The 18,535-nt window shown below is 38.4% G+C and overlaps 2 protein-coding genes across 2 annotated transcripts in view; one reads left to right on the forward strand and one right to left on the reverse strand.

The window, feature by feature from the left end:
- Window positions 1-80: 80 nt before the first annotated feature.
- Window positions 81-14,628, reverse strand: LOC143026252 (protein broad-minded-like). Its single transcript, XM_076186335.1, has 10 exons — window positions 12,259-14,628; window positions 11,241-11,408; window positions 10,645-10,820; window positions 10,216-10,389; window positions 9,871-10,062; window positions 8,989-9,182; window positions 8,160-8,321; window positions 3,228-3,411; window positions 2,643-2,855; window positions 81-1,331 (listed from the first exon to the last, which is right to left on the reverse strand). Exons 1-10 carry the CDS (start codon window positions 14,423-14,425, stop codon window positions 1,188-1,190), a joined length of 3,774 nt encoding a protein of 1,257 aa, XP_076042450.1. The 5' UTR covers window positions 14,426-14,628; the 3' UTR covers window positions 81-1,187.
- Window positions 14,629-18,065: 3,437 nt separating this feature from the next.
- Window positions 18,066-18,535, forward strand: part of LOC143026253 (putative oxidoreductase YteT) — a 35,162-nt gene continuing 34,692 nt past the window's right edge. The window contains exon 1 of the mRNA XM_076186338.1: window positions 18,066-18,190. Coding sequence (XP_076042453.1) covers window positions 18,089-18,190 — 102 coding nt within the window. The 5' untranslated portion in view covers window positions 18,066-18,088. The remainder of the gene's footprint in view (window positions 18,191-18,535) is intronic.

The following is an 18,535-nucleotide window of genomic DNA, read 5'->3' on the forward strand; positions in this document are numbered from 1 at the left end:
TTTTTTATTATTGTCAATTTCTCGCTGGCTGAATGGATTAGGGCGTCGTTACTTGCGGCGAAGGTCAAGGAGATGGCGGTTGAAATCCTGCCACCAGTGAAGTTGAACCAAGGGCATGGTTCATTAAATTCCATGCTACAAAGCCCTCTGTGAGGGGCACTGTCCTAGCCTTCTGATAGGGGGGAGTTTGTGATGTTAAACCATATCATCATATTATTATTATATATATTTTTTTTAACATATATCCCATTAGTGTTTTACAAATATTTGCTTCAAAGATGGAGTATTTCAGAAGCCATTTTGCCATATGTTTGCTTTGGGGAGACAGAGCAATGATGTTAACATACCCCCCTCTGTTTCTTGATCTTCCAGTCCTTCATCCATTTTTTTTTTCTTTCTTTCTTTCTTTCTTCATAATATCAACTGAAAAATAGTGTCAGCATATGTAACTAGAACAGTTCTAGTAATGAGCCAGAAGTTCCTTTCAGTGGTAGCAGTTGGAGTCGGGAACCAATGTGATCCCTGCTTTAGTATCATGTCAGTCTCAGGTGTGATCATAGCAAGTGATGTCTAGTTAGATTAAATATAACTGGAGAACAGGGTTAACCAAAGAATACTTGGGTGGTTTGGGCATGTGGAAAAAATGAGTGAAGAAAGCCTTGCAGAAAGTGTGGAAGGCTGAGGTTCATGGAGTGAGGGGAGCCTTAGGTACAAGAGGTCTGTTGAGCAGAGAAGGAAGAGGGTGTGAATGGACAAGAAAATCTCAGGGCTGTGCTATATCTTCATTTACAACCATTGGTAATTCACTGCTATCGCTGCACTTTTGCTCAATAGACATTCCTCTTATATCTAATGCCACCTTTCCCTGCATACATCATTAAATAAAACAAGCTCGCAAGGTAAAACAAACAGGAAAGATGTGTCAATATTTTATATTTCTTCATTAAAATATGAATATGAAAACCATGAACAGAGGGCTTCAGTAAATGTATATTAAAGCTGATAATAGTGAATGAGAATGTTACATAAAAAGTTATGGACAATATCACAGTCTGCCTTTGGTGGATGGACTAATCTGTGATGGTTTCACAGCTGCCTGAGTGTTGGACAACATAGTATAACCGCTACAGTATGTTTTGCCCAAACATTAGACAACAGATGCTTCAGCACATCACTACATTTAAGACTTACAGCTGTCTTGGTGTGTATCCAAACTTGAGATTGTGTAGTGGAGTGACGAGGTCAGCTAATACATTGCGTCGGTGCCGCCGCGCTAAAGCTTCTAGAAAACCAAGGTGGTCTCCCAAATGCCAGTCTTCAATATTAGATGTCTGTATGAAAACCATTTACAGCAATGAGTATATTAAGCAATCAAGGCAGCAATTTTTCATTCACTAGTCAAACAAAATAATTGTTGCCTCAAGTTTCACTGCAAACTTGTAGTCCTACAAGCAAGAACTACCCAAGTAGATATGTCTTGAGGCTACCATCCACTTTGAAAACAGTACCAACACTGAATAAGCCTAGCCACAGGTGCAAACTGCCCCAGATGTAATCACCACAAGGAAGTCGCATAGCACTTAAACTTGCATTGCTCTACTCTAGCTTTACCCAGACAACAACACAATATCTTTTCCATGAGTGATGTGTGAGTCACTCTTTGTGGCTATTGCTGGTTACTTGAGCAATGAGCTTCCTGCAAGAGAGACCTGGGACCAACATTCCCTCTAAATTGTGTTTGTGTGCGCATGCACATTTTACAACTAGCGCACATAAAAAAATGTGCACACAAAATTTTCAAATGATATTAAAATCCATTCAATAAAAAAGTTCCACCCAAACATCAACTTATAAATTCTCTAAAAATATGCTAAAAATATCTTGTTAACCGTCAAACCAATAATTGGAGGTAATATGTAATACAAACTTACAAATTGTGCGTATTTGCTTAAATGATCAGATGGTGACTCGCATGGGTGCGCACATACTTTTAAACAGAGAAGGCAAAGTTTGCACACAAGCAAATTTCTGTGCACATTCACAGCAAAAAATTAGAGGGAACATTGCCTGGGACACAACAGATTGTCCCACTTTGGTCTATTCATTGCTTTTATTGCATCCTGCAATGATGTCTATTCCCATTAACTATCACAGCATAACCAAACCACCTTAGTCTGGTCTGTTTTATTATTTTTTCCAATCCTATTTATACTTCTTTCCCTTCATGAATCCTTGCATTTCTTTGTTGTATTTCATTATTCAATGTGCCCTCAAGTATCACATTTCCACTGCCTTCACATAATTTGTCTCACATTCATCACCCATTCATCAGCATAGCTACTGCTCCATACATTCCTTTCACTGCCTCTACTGACATCAGTTTATTTTTCCATATCAGTTTTAAGACACTTCTTACTTTATCACAAGAAACACCATGTGATGACAGAGCTTTTATTAGTATAACAGTTTGCTTGTTACAGCTTTATCAAGTTTACATATTTGACAAAGCTGTAACAAGCAAAATGTACTTATAAAAGCTTTGTCATCACATGGTGTTTCTTGTGATAGACTTGTCAGCATCTGCCAATTACATGCACACTTCATACTTTCCCCCATTCCCTCACTTAGTATATATTACAAACCTGCAACTGAGGAACACATGTAGGCGAATATGAATGCTTGGTAATGATGGGCTCTAGATGGCGGAGCAATGCCACTAGGTAATAGACGAGGTAGTCAGCACCAAACAGAAGAACCAGTATGACGTAATGGCAGATCTCTGTCCATGGCAACACACCCACAAATACACATGACACCCATTCACCAAGTAAGTTCCATACACAACCACCAAATCTCTGGAAGAAGAACAGCATTACTGAATTATTGTCAAGAAATGATGCAGAACTACTGGGATCCTTAGGACATGGGAATTTAATTTTTGGAATTACCTGAGGAAATCATAGCTTTTCCAATTCAATTTGTTACTTTAAAAATCAATATAGATGTGCAATCAATAACCCCGTAAAGAAAAAAGTACAAAAGTATGCTGAAGATGCTCAGAATGTGAAGTAAAAAGATAATATAGCATTGCTTCCTTATAAAGGAGAAGAAGCCTATTGGTATATATAGATTAATAAAGATAGCACCATATACAACAAAGCTAATCAAGTCTAAAGTTATGTATCCATACATATTAGAGGTATTATGAAATTCTTTTTAACTCTTACCTGACAAGCCATGTACACAGCTGGTACCTCTGTGCTAAGTATGAGTTGGAGATTATGTAAAATGCCTGCCTGAAGTATCTCTCCATACTGAAGGTCATGTGTCTGTTGCATAGACTGAGCTAAGGCAACCCACATTACCCCTCCACTCTGTACTTTGCTGATGTTTAACAAGACAGTACGACACCTGTTGGGTAAAATCTTTTAGTCAGTAGTGCTACATCTCATGATCAATATTCTTATCTATGGAAAAAAAAAAAAAATTGTTTTAGTTAGGGACTGTTGTCATCTTTGTCATCTGTGCCTTCAAGTAGTGACACTAAAGGGATGCAATTTACATTAAAAAAGTAATGAATATTTGATGTACTTTCACTTATTTCAACTAAAATTTATTTTATAAATTTTTACAGAAATATATCCATACCAATTAAGAAAACATAGTTTCCCAGTATACAGGGAATCCCTTATGTACGAAACTGATATATGAAGATTCCAAGGGAAAAAGTGAGGACAATTTTCTCTATAAAAAGGCATATGCTTTGATAGTATGAAAGGAAGTATGAAAAAATTATGAAAACACTGTACAGAATCAAGTCTACCACACAAATGACCACAGTGCCAGTTGTACATGCAGTGAGGAAAGTAACTTCACACCCACTTTGTTCAAATAAACAGACTGTAAAAAACAGACTATTCCCAATCTGTTCCTGGTCACTACCATTGTTGTGTGTTCATCTGTTGCCATCCTGTTACTTATGTACTTTTCATCATGCCTCTGAAGGGCCCACTAGCATCATTGTCATTTGCTGAGGAGCCTCTCAAGAAAAAGCAACATAAAGCCTTGACATTGGAGTGCAAATTGTAAACAGGCAAGATGTAAGTGAGATTAGGAATTCTATGGGTCTTGCTTTGTCCACTGTCAGTACAGTAAACTTGCAGTGTGTTGTTGTTGTTGTTGTTGTCGTTCCCTAGACTGTCTGTCCGAGCAGTCCCGTCTCCCCAAGGAAGGCCACAGCCTGAGTCGAGTTGAGTCTGTATATCAAGCCCTCTGTCTGTGTCGGGGTTGTCGACAAACCAGGCAGACGACTTGGCGTTGAAGTCACCACCCATGATCAGGTTGGGGATTGAGGTTAGTTGGCTGAGCTGAGGTCTGAAGGTGTTTGGAACTGTGGGAGGGGGAATGTACATTAACTATTGTTAGTGTTGAATTGCAGTGTGTTGTGTCATGTGCCTCACTAAAGTTGTTTGTTTTAACTTTTGTATACAATCATTTGAGTTAACACCAGTTTGAAGTTTATTTATCTTTTATTGATATTGCAACTGTAGAGGGAGTGAAGGATAGAGTAGAACTAGGAGTGGAGGAAGAATGGGGATGGTTCAAGGAGGGAGTCACAAGGTGTGCAAAGATGGTGTGTGGAACAAGGAGGATGGGAGGAAATAGAAGGAAGGGTAATGAGTGGTGGGATGAGGAAGCAAAAAAGGTTGTAGAAGAGATGAAGTGAGCTTTCACAGATTGGCTACAAAATAGGACAAGGGAATCATATGAGAGGTACAAAGAAAAGAGAAGAGAAGTAAAGCATAAGATAAAAGAGGCAAAGAGGAAAGCAGATGTGAAATGGGGTAAGAGTATGACAGAAAATTTTGAAAGTAATAAAAAGATGTTTTGGAAAGAAATTAAGAGAGGAAGAGGAGGCGAATCAAGTAGAGAAGAAAAGGTAAAAGGTGCAGATGGAGAGATGATACTGGAAGAGAAGGCCGTAAGGGGAAGATGGGCAGAGTATTTTAGGGAGTTGCTAAATGTGGAACTGTGGACCGTGATGAGTGAGTAAATGGAGGAAAAATAAGTAAAGATGAAGTGAAGGCAGCTGTTAAGACGATGAGAGCAGGTAAGGCACCTGGGTTGGATGGATGCCATGCAGAATGTCTGAAAAAAGGAGGTACAGTTATGGTGTCCTGGCTGGCGAGTTTAAGAGTGGGTAGAGTGCCGGAGGACTGGAGGAGTGCCTGTATAGTTCCACTTTACAAGGGAAAGGGGGACAAGTGTGAGTGTAGTAGTTTCAGAGGGGTCACCTCGTTAAGTGTAGTTGGGAAGGCTTATGGGAGGGCCTTGATTGAGAGGATTAGGAGAGGAACAGAGGGAGTAATTGGTGAGGAAGTGTGGGTTTAGGACAGGTAGGGGTTGTGTAGATCAGATTTTTATGGTAAGACAGATATGTGAGAAAGCTATAGGAAAAGGTTTTGCAGATATATGGAATAGGAAGAAAGCTGTTAAGAGCAGTAAAGAGTTTTTACAAGAGCAGTAGAGCTTGTGTTAGGATTAGAAATGGAGAGAGTGAGTAGTTTGAGGTAAAAGTGGGACTTTGTCAGGTATGTGTTATGTTGCCCTGGCTGTTCAATTTATACATGGATGAGGTGGTGTGAGAGGTAAATGCAAGGGTAGTGGGTCAGGGATTGGAGATGGTTAAAGAAAATGGAGAAAAGTGGGAGATAAGCCAGCTGTTGTTTGTGGACGACACAATGCTTGTAGCAGGATCAGAGGAGGGATTGAGGAAGTTAGTAACAGAGTTTGGGAAGGAGTGTGAAAGAAGGAAGTTGAAGATAAATGTGGGTAAAAGTAAGGTGATGAGATGTACAAGGGAAGGAAGTGTTAGCTGACTGGAAGTGAGTATTAAGGTAGAGAGACTGGAGGAAGAGGATAGTTTTAGGTACTTGGGTGCAAATGTGGCAGGAAAGGGAGAAGTGGAAGTGGAATGTAGATTGAGAGAAGCGAGTAAATGCCTTGATGGATTAAAAAGTGTTAATGAGACATAGACATTTGGGAATGGATGCTAAGAGAAGATTGTATGAAGTAGTGATTGTGCCAACAGCACTGTATGTGGCAGAAACATGGAACATAAGAGATGAGGAGTTTGGATATGTTTCAGATAAGGTGCCTGAGAAGTATGATAGGGATTACTAGGCTGGGGAGAGTGAGAAATAAGGAGGTGAGGAAAATGGGAGTGGAAAGGGAGTTGGGATATAGGGTTGATGAAAGAGTATTGGGATGGTTTGGACACATGGAAAGAATGAGTGAAGAAAGAATAGTAAAAGAGGTTTGGAAGGCAGAGGTGGAAGGCGTGAACATGAGGGGGCGACCTAGGATGAGATGGATGGATGGAGTAAAAGGGGCTTTGGGAAAGAGGGGAATGTCTGTTGAGGAAGGATGGGAGAGGACAGAAGACAGGGGTGAATGGAGAATGGTTGTATATGGATGATGCTGTGATGCATGAAGTATGAAGTGAAATGGGTGGAGGATGGGGGTTGAATGAGTATGTGTGAGAAATAATTTGATGCAGCCCGAAGGGATTTCTCCCCGTATTCTCCTTTTCTGCATGAGGGGGCTTACCAATTTAATGAAGTGCCCTTGCTGTGGATATGCTGTGTTTTGCAACATTGCTTCTGACCCAGGGCAGTGGGCGAGATGCAGGAATGACCCGTCATCCAGAAGGTGCCAAGATAAGAGGGAGGGAAGAGGGTGGAGGGGAGTGGAGTATGATAGGGATGGAATGGGTGGGAATGGTTTTTATGCCTTTGTTTTTTTGCTACCACCCTTGTAAAGGGGAAAAAAGCCTTTGGTATATGTATGTATGGAACTGTATATTTAAGAGCTTTACTATCTGTCTAGTACTTATTTCCATGTTATTGGGTGGGCTCCTGGAACACATCTCCACATTTTCTAAAAATCCTTATGAAATAAATTGCTCTAGTGTATGAATTATCAACATATGAAGGTGTTTAAAAGTACATATCCCTTTTATATATACAAGATTTCCTACATTTTCACATTTTCAAGGAAGAAAATTTGTACATATGTATACCAAAGGATTTTTTCCCCTTACAAGGAGGGTAGCCAAAAAACAGACATAAAATCCACTTCCACCCATTCCATCCCCACATACTCCACTCCCATTCACCCCCCTCCCTCCCTCTTCTCTTGGCTCCTCCTGGATGATGGGTCATCCCTGCATCTCACCCACTGCCCTAGGTCAGAAGCAGTGTCACAAGACACAGCACATCCACAGCAAGGCCACTTCATTAGATCTTATAATTTGAACTATGATATTCATGTAACTAATTCCCACTTTTGAAATGGAAGGTGAAATTACTTTGTTTACAGATGACACTGTATACCTAATCTTACACTGTCCAGCACAAAGACAGAACAGACAGAAGTAGAAATTTTCTGTTTTGAGTGGTTTATAGGCCAACACTGGAGCTGTTGTCAGATACTTTGGAGATGCCAGTCTCCTAAGAACATACAAATAAAGGAGACTGTGAGAGACTGCAAGGCCTACACCTATTATCCCCATCCATAAAGTTATCTAACTTTCTCTCAAAAGAACCAGTAGATTCAGTGTTCACTACATTGGGTACTAAGTCTATTCCATTTGTTAACCACTCTTTTGGTAGACCAGTTCTTACCTATTTTCTTCTTGAATCTTGATTTGTCCAATTTGTATCTATTACTGCAAGTCTTGCCCTGTTGTCTTAATATAATGACACTGTATGTATGTATCTTGCGACACTGCTTCTGACCCAGGGCAATGGACAGGATGCAGGGATGACCTGTCATCCAGGAGGTGCCAAGATGAGAGGGAGGAGGGTGGAGGGGAGTGGAATATATAGGAAATGGAATGGGTGGGAGTGGTTTCTTTGCCTTTTTCTTTTTTGGCTACCCCCCATGTAGGGGGAAAAGGCCTTTGGTATATGTATGTATCAACCTTGTTAAAGACCTTGATCCTCTTGAACACCTCTTAGACGACCCTATACATCTTTCCAGAGAGTGTAAATTAAGGTGCCTAAGCCTGTCCTCATAAGGTAAATTTCTGAGCCCATGTTTGTGAGAGAAAACAGAGGCAACTGGTTGCCAGATACCCGCAATTTTTTAAAACACACCTTTCACTGTTGCCACTGAAGACTAGGAAGAGTACAAGAGAAAACCAATCACAATTCTTGACTTGCTGCTGGTGGATATGGGTTTGTACATACTGAAGAAGTTCCTTCATGGTCTCCGATACTAAAGTGTTGTGAACCACCAATCCAAGGCGATTGCCATATCTTTTGGAGAGAAAGAGAAGCAAATATCTTTACTAAACATGTTTCATGGAGGAGTGGATGAGGAAGGGAAAGAAACAAATATCTTCATTAAGCCTTGTTGACACAGTGCTAGTTTAGTAGCGACTAGTGGTATCTGCAAGATAACGTTAATTTATCAGGCAAGTAAGAGTTGACACTAGGACAGTTTTGGAGGCAAGTTTACTAACTTTCCACTAATATTGGGCAAGTTGAGGGGTAGCTTACAAGTTGCTAGCACTGGCGGCTACTAAACTAGCTCCATGTCAATGGGGCTTTAAGTACTGTATATTCCATTGATGAGTGGATGAGGAATGGGGAGGGGTTACTGTGAGGTGAAATGCTGTTGGTCCTTATTATAAAAGAACTGTACCTTGGTGTGCTGCTTTTGACCCATGCAGTGTGATGGGTGTTAGGATAACCCTTCATTCCCAAGGGATTGGGATGGGAGGGGTGTTTGGATGGATTCTGAGTTTCTGGTTTGAGTATGTACTTTAACACAGTGTCCCTCCTTATAAGGAGGTAAGGGCATTTGGTAAAAATAAGTATGCTACAAATCATATAATTAGGTTGAGAGCTCATTAGTGACAATTATTTTTATATTCATATTCCTGGTGCAAATATAAACATACATGTATTTGTATCAAACTACCTGGCCATTAATTGAACAGCATGAAGATGGTCAGCATCCAGGTGTTTCAGATCTTCAAGTTCCTCTAGAGGCAGAGCAGGCACCTTGCTTGGAGAAGATGAGGTGGAGTGTGAAGTGGCAGAGGGAACAAGCTCATCAGATGAAAGGCACAATGATCGGGCTACCCTGTCTATCACATCCATTACTAACCATCCCTGCAAAAACAATTTTGTGGATTCATACATACCAAAGGCTTTTTCCCCTTTACAAGGGAGGTAGCCAAAAATCAAAGGCATAAAAACCACTCCCACCCATTCAATCCCCAACATACTCCACTCACCTCCACCCTCTTCCCTCCCTCATGATGATGATATGGTTTAACGTCACACACTCCCCCCCTATCAGGAGGCTAGGATGGTCCCCCTCACAGAGGGCTTTGTAGCCCCTCCCTCATAAGACAGATTATAATCACAAGACAAAATTAGGTTGTTGAGCTTGATCCAGGATAATGTACATCCTGAGGTCCTGGTATATGACATCCAACCATTGGGTGTGGGGAGCCCATCTTCACTGTCTCTAGCCAACCCAATGGAGATCAACACCCTCACTTTTATCTTGAAGGTCAGTTAGTCAGTCTTTGAACTGGGCCCTAGATCTTTCTACCAGCTTTAACTATCTTCTACTTTTCACAGAAGAAGACCCAACAATCATCAACTGTTCCCCCTCTTCTCCTCCAATCAGGTGGTGATATAGAAAAAGACCCACGAACACAGACAACAATTCAACTTTTCTTTCTGGAGAAGCCTGTGGTCAGGTCTTGAGACCACTGCTAACTGCTGTGGGTCTGCATATTTCTGGTCAATGAAACCCAAGGCAACAACAATAATTATCTGCAAATCTCACCTTGATTTCTTCTCCTCCAGACAAAGCAGACTTGAATGCCTTCCTACAATGACTAAGCCAGCTGTGATCCTGGAGCCCATGACGGGTGTCTGAGAGAAAGCGCCATACGTCATTCTGCCTCTTATGCATTGATCTAATAGGCTTCTCTGGGATGTATTCTTTAGGTGGTGGATAGGAGCTAAATAAAGGAGCCTGTTCAAACAACAAAAGATATACAATTTTTATACAAAGAATCTTTTTGTATTAGAAAAAAAATGACAAGGATCCAATACATTTCACAAACTTTCTATCATACCAGATATGTTAAGAGATATGAGAGAAGCAGAGTATGAAAATGAAGCTTACACTGTTGTACTGCGGGATATTTTCAATAAAAAGGGGAGGCAAGACTCGCTCTCCACTTCCTCCAAGTAAGTAAGATTTGATAAGGATATGGTTCCTTATCAACGAAGGCTGATCTACTATAATGGCACCATTAACATCTACATTCTGTTCTGATTGTTGAAGTAACAGCTTCTTCTGAAATGTCACACAGGAAAATTATCAGTATTCTGTCACTGACAACTAGCATTTCTAATCTTGAGGACTATCATACTGAAGAGATGGCATCATAAATATGGTAAAGAAGAAGTTTAAGGAAGGCAGCAGAAAGGAGGGCCTGTATAAGTTAAAAGTGATAGACAAAGAATAAAAGACCACATAATGAACATGGGTCCTTTCCTGTATACTATGATTAGGTAAATATATATAATTAGCCAAGTACACATTTAATACCTGATAACTAAGAGTCTTTTCAAGATGCACAAGCATACTTGGATTGGCCACAGCTGATGCTAGTAACTGTAGAGTCATTAAGTATAAATTGTCGGTGCAAGCAATAGTAGGCCTCTTAAACAAACACATTTCAATTTTTGTCTTCAGCCCTATATCACCAAAGAGCAATTTCACTCCTGCAAGTAGAACAGGCATCAAAAGTGTAAACAGTACAGAATGTGTTGCAATTTCATGTGGACTGTGATTTGCTTTAAGTTTGCTTTCTAATTCACACAAGAAGCTTTGTACTGATATACATATACTGTATATATGAAGATTTCAGTCTCCCTTTCAGGAGGTGGTGGCTGATTCTAAAGATTACTTTTTGCTTTGAGTCTTCATGAAGAGAGAGTTTCTAGTCCCCTCACTTCATTCCATTTAGTTACCTTTTACAACACAAAAAAGAACACATGTACTGGGGAAAAATTAACTTTTTTTAATGAAATAGGTGTGTAGAATCTACATCCATTTATAATGCATAAATTAATGTATATGAAATTGAGAGATCAAAAGAAGTATTCTTTTTCTGCTACTTCAGAGGTGGATTAAATAACTACCCATATGAGTTGTTGTAAGAGCTGCAAGAGGAGCCAAAGCTGAGTAAAGGGCTTTCTCCTTCTCATCCTCTGACATAGGTGGTCTAACATGCTCCTCGGAAACTGCAACACACTCAAGGATATCCCAAAATGGCTTTAGGATTTTAAGCTTCCCAAGTATATGGCAACCTGAAAAGTAACAAGTTTTGAGAAAAAAAGAATACAGATACTCATTTTACTGTCAAAAGTTAAAATAATTTAGTGGAAAAAAGTCAATGTGCTTGTTATGGGACCAAACAATGGGTATCTGCAAGTAGTGGTACTGTAAAACATACATCAGAGAGAATAATTTTCTTGCCTCCTGTCTTCAAAACTCAGAAAAATCCTTACTGGAAGTGCAGCCCCAAGGGGCTGGTACTTTGTTCCAAACTGAACCCAAGATCTCCCTCTATCAACTTCAAATTTATTTTCTTCACCTATTCACATCAGGAAAGCTGACAACTGGCAACTACTCCCTTCCTAATTTTACAAGCTTGTGATAGAGTCTTTCAATAATATAAGAGTCTAATTTCTCCCCAAAGAAATCTATGGGAAGATTCTGGGGCAGTAGATAATGAATACTGGCCTGTGAGTTTACAGCCAGTGAGAATTAAGGCAAAAATTATCATTATTACTATTACTATCATCATCATCATTATTATATTTCTTATGTTTTTTCATTCTAATTCTGTCTCTACAGATGTAACATTCAGTTTGTGAAGGGAAAATTACATTATTTTCTGTATTGAATGAATACTGGTGTGTAATACAGTAAATTCTGTCTGACATTGTGATTGTAGCTGGGACATATGGTGTATACTTCCAGAATAATTATATGACACCCGACTCTGCATATTTGTGATTCATGTGTGACTTGTGAAATTTGTGCATATATATATATATATATATATATATATATATATATATATATATATATATATATATATATATATATATATATATATATATATATATGTGTGTGTGTGTGTATAAAACTTACCTTCTTGAGTTCCACAAATAAATGAAAGTAGCCTTGTGGTAACCTGACCATTACTTGCAAGAGCTGGTAGAAGAACATCCAATACAGGCTGAAGGATACCCTCCCTTAATAGTAAATGCAGTCCTTTGTAACTCTGCAACAATGTGTAAAGCACAGCCCTAAACATATCAAGTGTTGAACATGAGTTCACTTTTCTACATGTAGACTCTTGGGGTTGGGAGCACATCTTTTCCCTTATTTGCACGGTCATGTGGAGGATGAGAGGGTGATCAAGACAGACATGACACCCAAGTGGGCTGTTCAGGAGGGAACATAAAATGCCAATACATTTCTCTAAAAGTGAGTCTGACAAATCCTTTACTGTAATCAATGTCTGAATAAAATCCAAAAGACTCTGAGCTGGACTATTTGGATTTAGTGACAATTCTGATTTAGAGCTAGACTTCCTCCTTCGTCCTAGAAGAATGAATTTTTTTCCAGTTTGCTTATCAACAACTTCCCTCAGTAAGCTCAAGATTGAGTCAATAAGCCATGCCTTGGAGTTAATCAGTAGATATTTATCTTCAGCTTCCTTTTCATCACAGATAACTTGATCAAGATTCTGCAGTCTTTGTAGAAGGAGATCAACAACACCAGATTCACACATAATACTGACACACATATTATCTTGTGATGTAAATTTCTTCAACTGAGAGTAAACCTCAACTGTCATATGCTGTGGTGTTTTGTCAGAGATACTATTTTCAAGCAAAGTTAAAAATACCTGTAGAGTTAGGAGTTCATCCTTGGATGGAATGTTTATAGGAAATAACTTTCTGCCATTGTAAAATCGAAGTGATAGGAGAACTACTCTTATGCAGTGTGAGAACTTGCAGTCTTGTAAGCTCTTGTGAGACACAGTATTTGGTTGCTGTTTTGAATCTTCTGCACTCCAATTTTCAAGATATGAAAGACTATAATTGACACTGTATTGCAAAAAGACTGGATGGGTGCTCATTGCACCAAAGGTTTTTATTTGACTCCATAAACCATGAATCCAACGATTAAACCATAATGCTTTGGGGTCAAGTAGACAAACAAGATCTAGAATGAGCAAATGTTTTCTTTCTTCAATTTTCAGATTCAAACATAACATTTCAAATGTTCCTTCTACCATGTCATCGACAAACTTCTCTGGATACCTAATCCATAGTTGGGGGATTTCTTTCTGAAAATCAAGAAGAATTTGTAGAATACGAAGAGGTTGCTCACATAAATTCAAATCCAAAGGAACTTGCTTCCTTGACAATCTTGACACAAATCTCTTTGACATGAAATAAGCAGCCACACATTCTAACAGATTCACATATGCCTCTTTAACTGCAACATTGACTTGTGAGGTCAACAGTTTTGAATGTACCTTTAAAGACTTGTCAAATATTTCTGAATGGTTGTCTAATAAGCAGTCCAAAAGTCCCTTCCTTATATCCTGCCAACAATCTTGCATTACTGGTTCTCCAGGTGTCACAGCAAGGAGTATATTCAGAGCATCACGGCAGGCTTCTGGTTCTTTCCTTGATTTCAAAGTCTCTGCTATATTACTGTACTGTGCAGGGTGTAAATATAGAAATCCTGACTGGTTCAGTGAAGAATTTAAGGATGATTCACTGGACTCTCCTGGGCTAATGTTAAGAAAGAATTCTTCATCTTCACCAGCAAACATACCAGTAATAATTTCATCTTCAAAATGAGTTGAAATATCTGATACAGAAGAAGAAATAGAATTCTGAATGTCAAAAACAAAGTCTTTAAAATCATCACTTGTTTCTACACTATTTACAATGCAATCCATAGGATTATCTGACCTCATTTTCCCCTTATTCTCCTCCAAGTATTCATTCACATGATGATCAACAATGTGCCCCATCTTCTCCCGCAATTCAGTTCGTAAAGTTTTCACAATTTCAAGTTTATGAAATGCTGGATCAACATCAGCTAGGAACTGTAACATTTCTTCTGTGTTGTCAGCTGTCCCAGCCAAATATATCATGGGATCTAAATGAGACAGCAAATCTTTTATATGGGCCTTTGCACCAACTTGTGGCTGGATTTTTTCCTCTTCATTCTTCTTTTTGTTTCCTGTGGCTGATCTTGAATTCTGTTTTGCCATAATCTTTCTCTCAGCCATTACAATTATTTCTCCCGAAATATATCACATACACATTTCTTGAGATTCTTTACAGTAGGCTTTATTTTCATACATTAGCACAAGTTATCACGGATTTGTATTTCTTACTAGATAGATATATACATAAACTGAACTATGTACATTCAACACACACAACCTCCCTTTAAATTGTCAGATATTCCCACTCAGGTATGCGACTTGTTCGTTTATATAAATTGACTTCACTGTACTAGCTCATGATATTTTCAAACAATATGTATATGCTTAGGTTACTAAATGAAAATAGAAAATAATGAATATACACAATAAAAGTTGTACATATGTGCATTAATATTTTGCTGCGTCAAGAGTAATGAAATTAAAGTTTACCCTACATATTTCATACAATCGGACTATGCGGTACGTGTAAACATAAACATTGTGCGCCACATACTGCCCCACGTCAAAGAAAGCCTGCAATATTGAAGGTTTGTCGTTTATAATTTACATTAACTCCGTAAGTCGTAATTTGCATTAAATGTGATGTCTGAGCCAATGGAAAGTAAATTCACACTTCATGTTTAACATTAAAGGCGATAAGATCCGCACGGCAATTTATTTGCTGAACTGTCATCCTTCGTTCATATTTCATAGATGTTAGTATGTATTTTATCATAATACGCTATTTGATTACTTACTATGCAGCTCTGAGTTTAACTATTCCGCTCTGCATATATTCCATCTTTCACTCGCTCTGCTTGTGAAAATAATTTTTGTCTCACTAGATATACAGAATTAAATTTCATGTTAAGTGGTTATGGCTACTATTTTTTAGTTTGTCTTTGAACGCCATTCATTTCGTATTTGTGCAAGTTTAATATACAAGACCGGAACAATTCTCTCGGTGTTTTGTCTCTAATCTTCTTTTATCAAACTTTGCTTTCAATAAAATTATGTCGTCCGCCATTGTTTCTTCTAGTTTATTCCACAAATGAACACTTACTAATGTAAAACTTAAACCCACTCTCGGAGAAAGATAAGCTGAGATACAGAGTAAACCGTATATTTCGACCACTGACTGCGGTCTTCTTCAGCAGTTACAGTAACTGCTGAAGAGGACCACAGTCAGTGGTCGAAATATACGGTTTACTCTGTATCTCAGCTTATCTTTCTCCGAGAGTGGGTTTAAGTTTTACATTAGTAAGTGTTCATTTGTGGAATAAACTAGAAGAAACAATGGTGGACGACATAATTTTATTGAAAGCAAAGTTTGATAAAAGAAGATTCAGGGACAAAACACCGGGAGAATAGTTCCGGTCTTGTATATCAAACTTGCACAAATACGAAATGAATGGCGTTCAAAGACAAACTAAAAAATAGTAGCCACAACTGTGGTCCTCTTCAGCAGTTACAGTAACTGCTGAATAGGACCACAGTCAGTGGTCGAAATATACGGTTTACTCTGTATCTCAGCTTATCTTTCTCCGAGAGTGGGTTTAAGTTTTATTCTATTCGTGTGTTACGACACCTACGTTACTTGAATTGAACTTACTAATGTGTTCCATGTTCTCAATTATTTTGTAATGTCCAGTCGATGCATTTGTATAAGGGAATCAGATCTCAATTTCTCTCCCTGTCAGGAATATTACTTGGAGAGTTGTTACTTCCCTTCGCAGTACAAGTGACCCAGATTGTGTGTGTGTGTATATATATATATATATATATATATATATATATATATATATATGTATATATATACATATATATGTATGTATATATATATATATATATATATATATATATATATATATTATCGAGATTACTAATGTAATGCAGGCTCCAAATTACTGCAATTTATACAGATACGAGACTCAAGACTCGACGTAGCATACTGGGCTATGAGTAATTTTAGCACATATTCATAAAAGTATATAAAACCACCTTCACATTAGCCAATATTGACTATTATGTGATATTTGTGTTCGAGCTTTGATATTATCATTCTTCGGTCATTTTGTTCATCTGCTTTCAAATGTTTCTTCTGTTATGCTGCTCTCTCCAATATGCATTATGATAAATTCAATAGTATAAAGTTCCATCTGTCATTTTTTTTTCAACTTCAATCACATAACAGATCCTACTGCATACCTGGATCGAACACTCACCGCATTTGGTCGACAATCACCTGCCATCTAACGGCAGCATTATGAAGGACAGCAAGGGCGACTTTCCGTAATTTTTCTGTAGTCCTTACAGTTACTAGTAGGATGAAATCTACTTACTATAAAGCGCGGAGTTTTCTCCAATTGTCAGTTTTCACAAAACCATAGTGAGCTTGAGCGAAAACGGAAAGGGGTCCGGCGTTTTTGGGCCACGTCACGTTGTTTAAGATAGTGGTGTTTTTTCTTTTTGTATCTTAGGCACCATGCCCGCCAGGGAACCCGACGCTAACAAGAAAAGGCGTCTTCGCCACTTTTGGAAATGGATTACGGTTAACCGGAAAAAATAAAAAACAGAACTGCAAAATGACAAGAACCTGCATGGCCAGTTACGTAACGAACACACCAAAGCTTTCCCGGATCTGTACAGAGACGTTAAAACCTTCCGTGCCAACGCATCTGTTCGAGAATTCCAACGAAAAGTGCTTAAATTCAACGAGACGCTACGGGAAGTTGAAGATTTCGAGTATTCCGACGAAATGTTTGACAATTATGGAAGTCTTGATATCTGACCTTTATAGGTCAGATATCAAGACTTCCATAACTTTTTGTATTTACAGTTTAATGTACATAAAAAAACATACTGACAGTATTCTATATAATTCCACCATCTACATCTTATCAAATTTGGCAAAAAACAGTTTTGTCTTCATTTCATTGCGTTGTCTGCTATTCGAAACATTCCGCCCGTGCGCTTCGGGAAAGGTTCGGGGAATTCCGCGTTCGTGACGTCACAGTTGCCAAACAAACAATATTGTTATTCTGAATATCTAGACTTCGGAAAAGTGGTATGCGAGGCGCAATTAAAAGTGAATTTTCTGAATAAATTCTTCTGTAATAGGTAAAAACTTTATTTGTATGCTTTTAAAAAGTACTTTTTCGATGATTTTTAGTGAATGGTATATCTGTTGATATCTGACCTTTAAACTACATTGAAGGCAGACTTCTTGCACTCTCACTGGCTATTTGTGAGTGGAAATTCAATCAGAAATGGAAGTCAGGGACAGACAAGATGATCCAAGTTTTTTGTTGCAAAAATAAATGAGACATTTTTGTTCTAACTACTAACTAGCGTTTCCATTCACATTGTCGTTTAGAATTGGACATTGGTTGTATTGTTCGCAATTCACTTCTATAGTAGAGAATATATACAATTTATCAATCAAATTGTGGTCAACAATCTCATACCAAGTGTTTCGCAAAAAACGTTTCGTAGTCGGACTAAATACATGGGACTCCCATGTAAGGGAGGCTGATAGTAGCAAACTCCTCTCCCGGAGAGTGCTTTTCACCTACCTTTTTTTTTTAACATGTCTAATGTATTTTACTCTTTCACACCCTTTTTAAGTCAACTGTATCCTATAAATGAATAAAATATATTTAGCAGAAAACAAATAATTATATACAGCCCAAACTATATAGTACTAAATACATTTATATTACTGAGTCGTCATCTACTAAGCATATGAAAATGGGTAACAGTGTACAGAAAGAGAGCAGACAGACAAAGACGCTTGAAGAGAGTAATTGTGGACCACAAATAAGGCATCCCAGTTGTCATCCTGAAGTAAGTGTGGTTATTGTTGGATGAATCTTGTTTACAATGGGTATAAAACATGAGGTCTGTTTTTCTAGTCGAAACAGAAGTGGAGAATAACAAATGACGCAATCGGCAGGACAGGTAAGTTGGTGAAAGTTAAGTGATGTGTATTGCGAATTAATTAAGCATTGGTTTATGTAATGGACGATGACAGTTGGAATATTGTTTATCATTGAATGAGAAACATCCGGTTATTTTACTCTGTAGCGAATATAAGCTCCAGGGTGCTTTGTAGGACAGTCAGGGCTTCCATCGAGAGAAAGCGGGTTGTCACTCAGGATGGGAACCGCGGGAGGTTTTAAGTCGAGTATT

This window comes from Oratosquilla oratoria, chromosome 6 (assembly GCF_046742065.1).
Source record: "Oratosquilla oratoria isolate Oo_2021 chromosome 6, ASM4674206v1, whole genome shotgun sequence".
Classification (NCBI taxonomy): Eukaryota; Metazoa; Arthropoda; class Malacostraca; order Stomatopoda; family Squillidae; genus Oratosquilla; species Oratosquilla oratoria.

What these genes read in the sequence shown, in the direction of transcription:
- LOC143026252 (XM_076186335.1), bottom strand. Translation starts at nt 14,425, where the DNA reads ATGGCTGAGAGAAAGATTATGGCAAAACAGAATTCAAGATCAGCCACA. An exon ending in CTGGAGGAGAAGAAATCAAG is followed by an intron (nt 9,183 to 9,870) that starts GTGAGATTTGCA and finishes TTGTTTTTGCAG; the next exon opens with GGATGGTTAGTAATGGATGT. An exon ending in CTGTGTACATGGCTTGTCAG is followed by an intron (nt 2,856 to 3,227) that starts GTAAGAGTTAAA and finishes TTCTTCTTCCAG; the next exon opens with AGATTTGGTGGTTGTGTATG.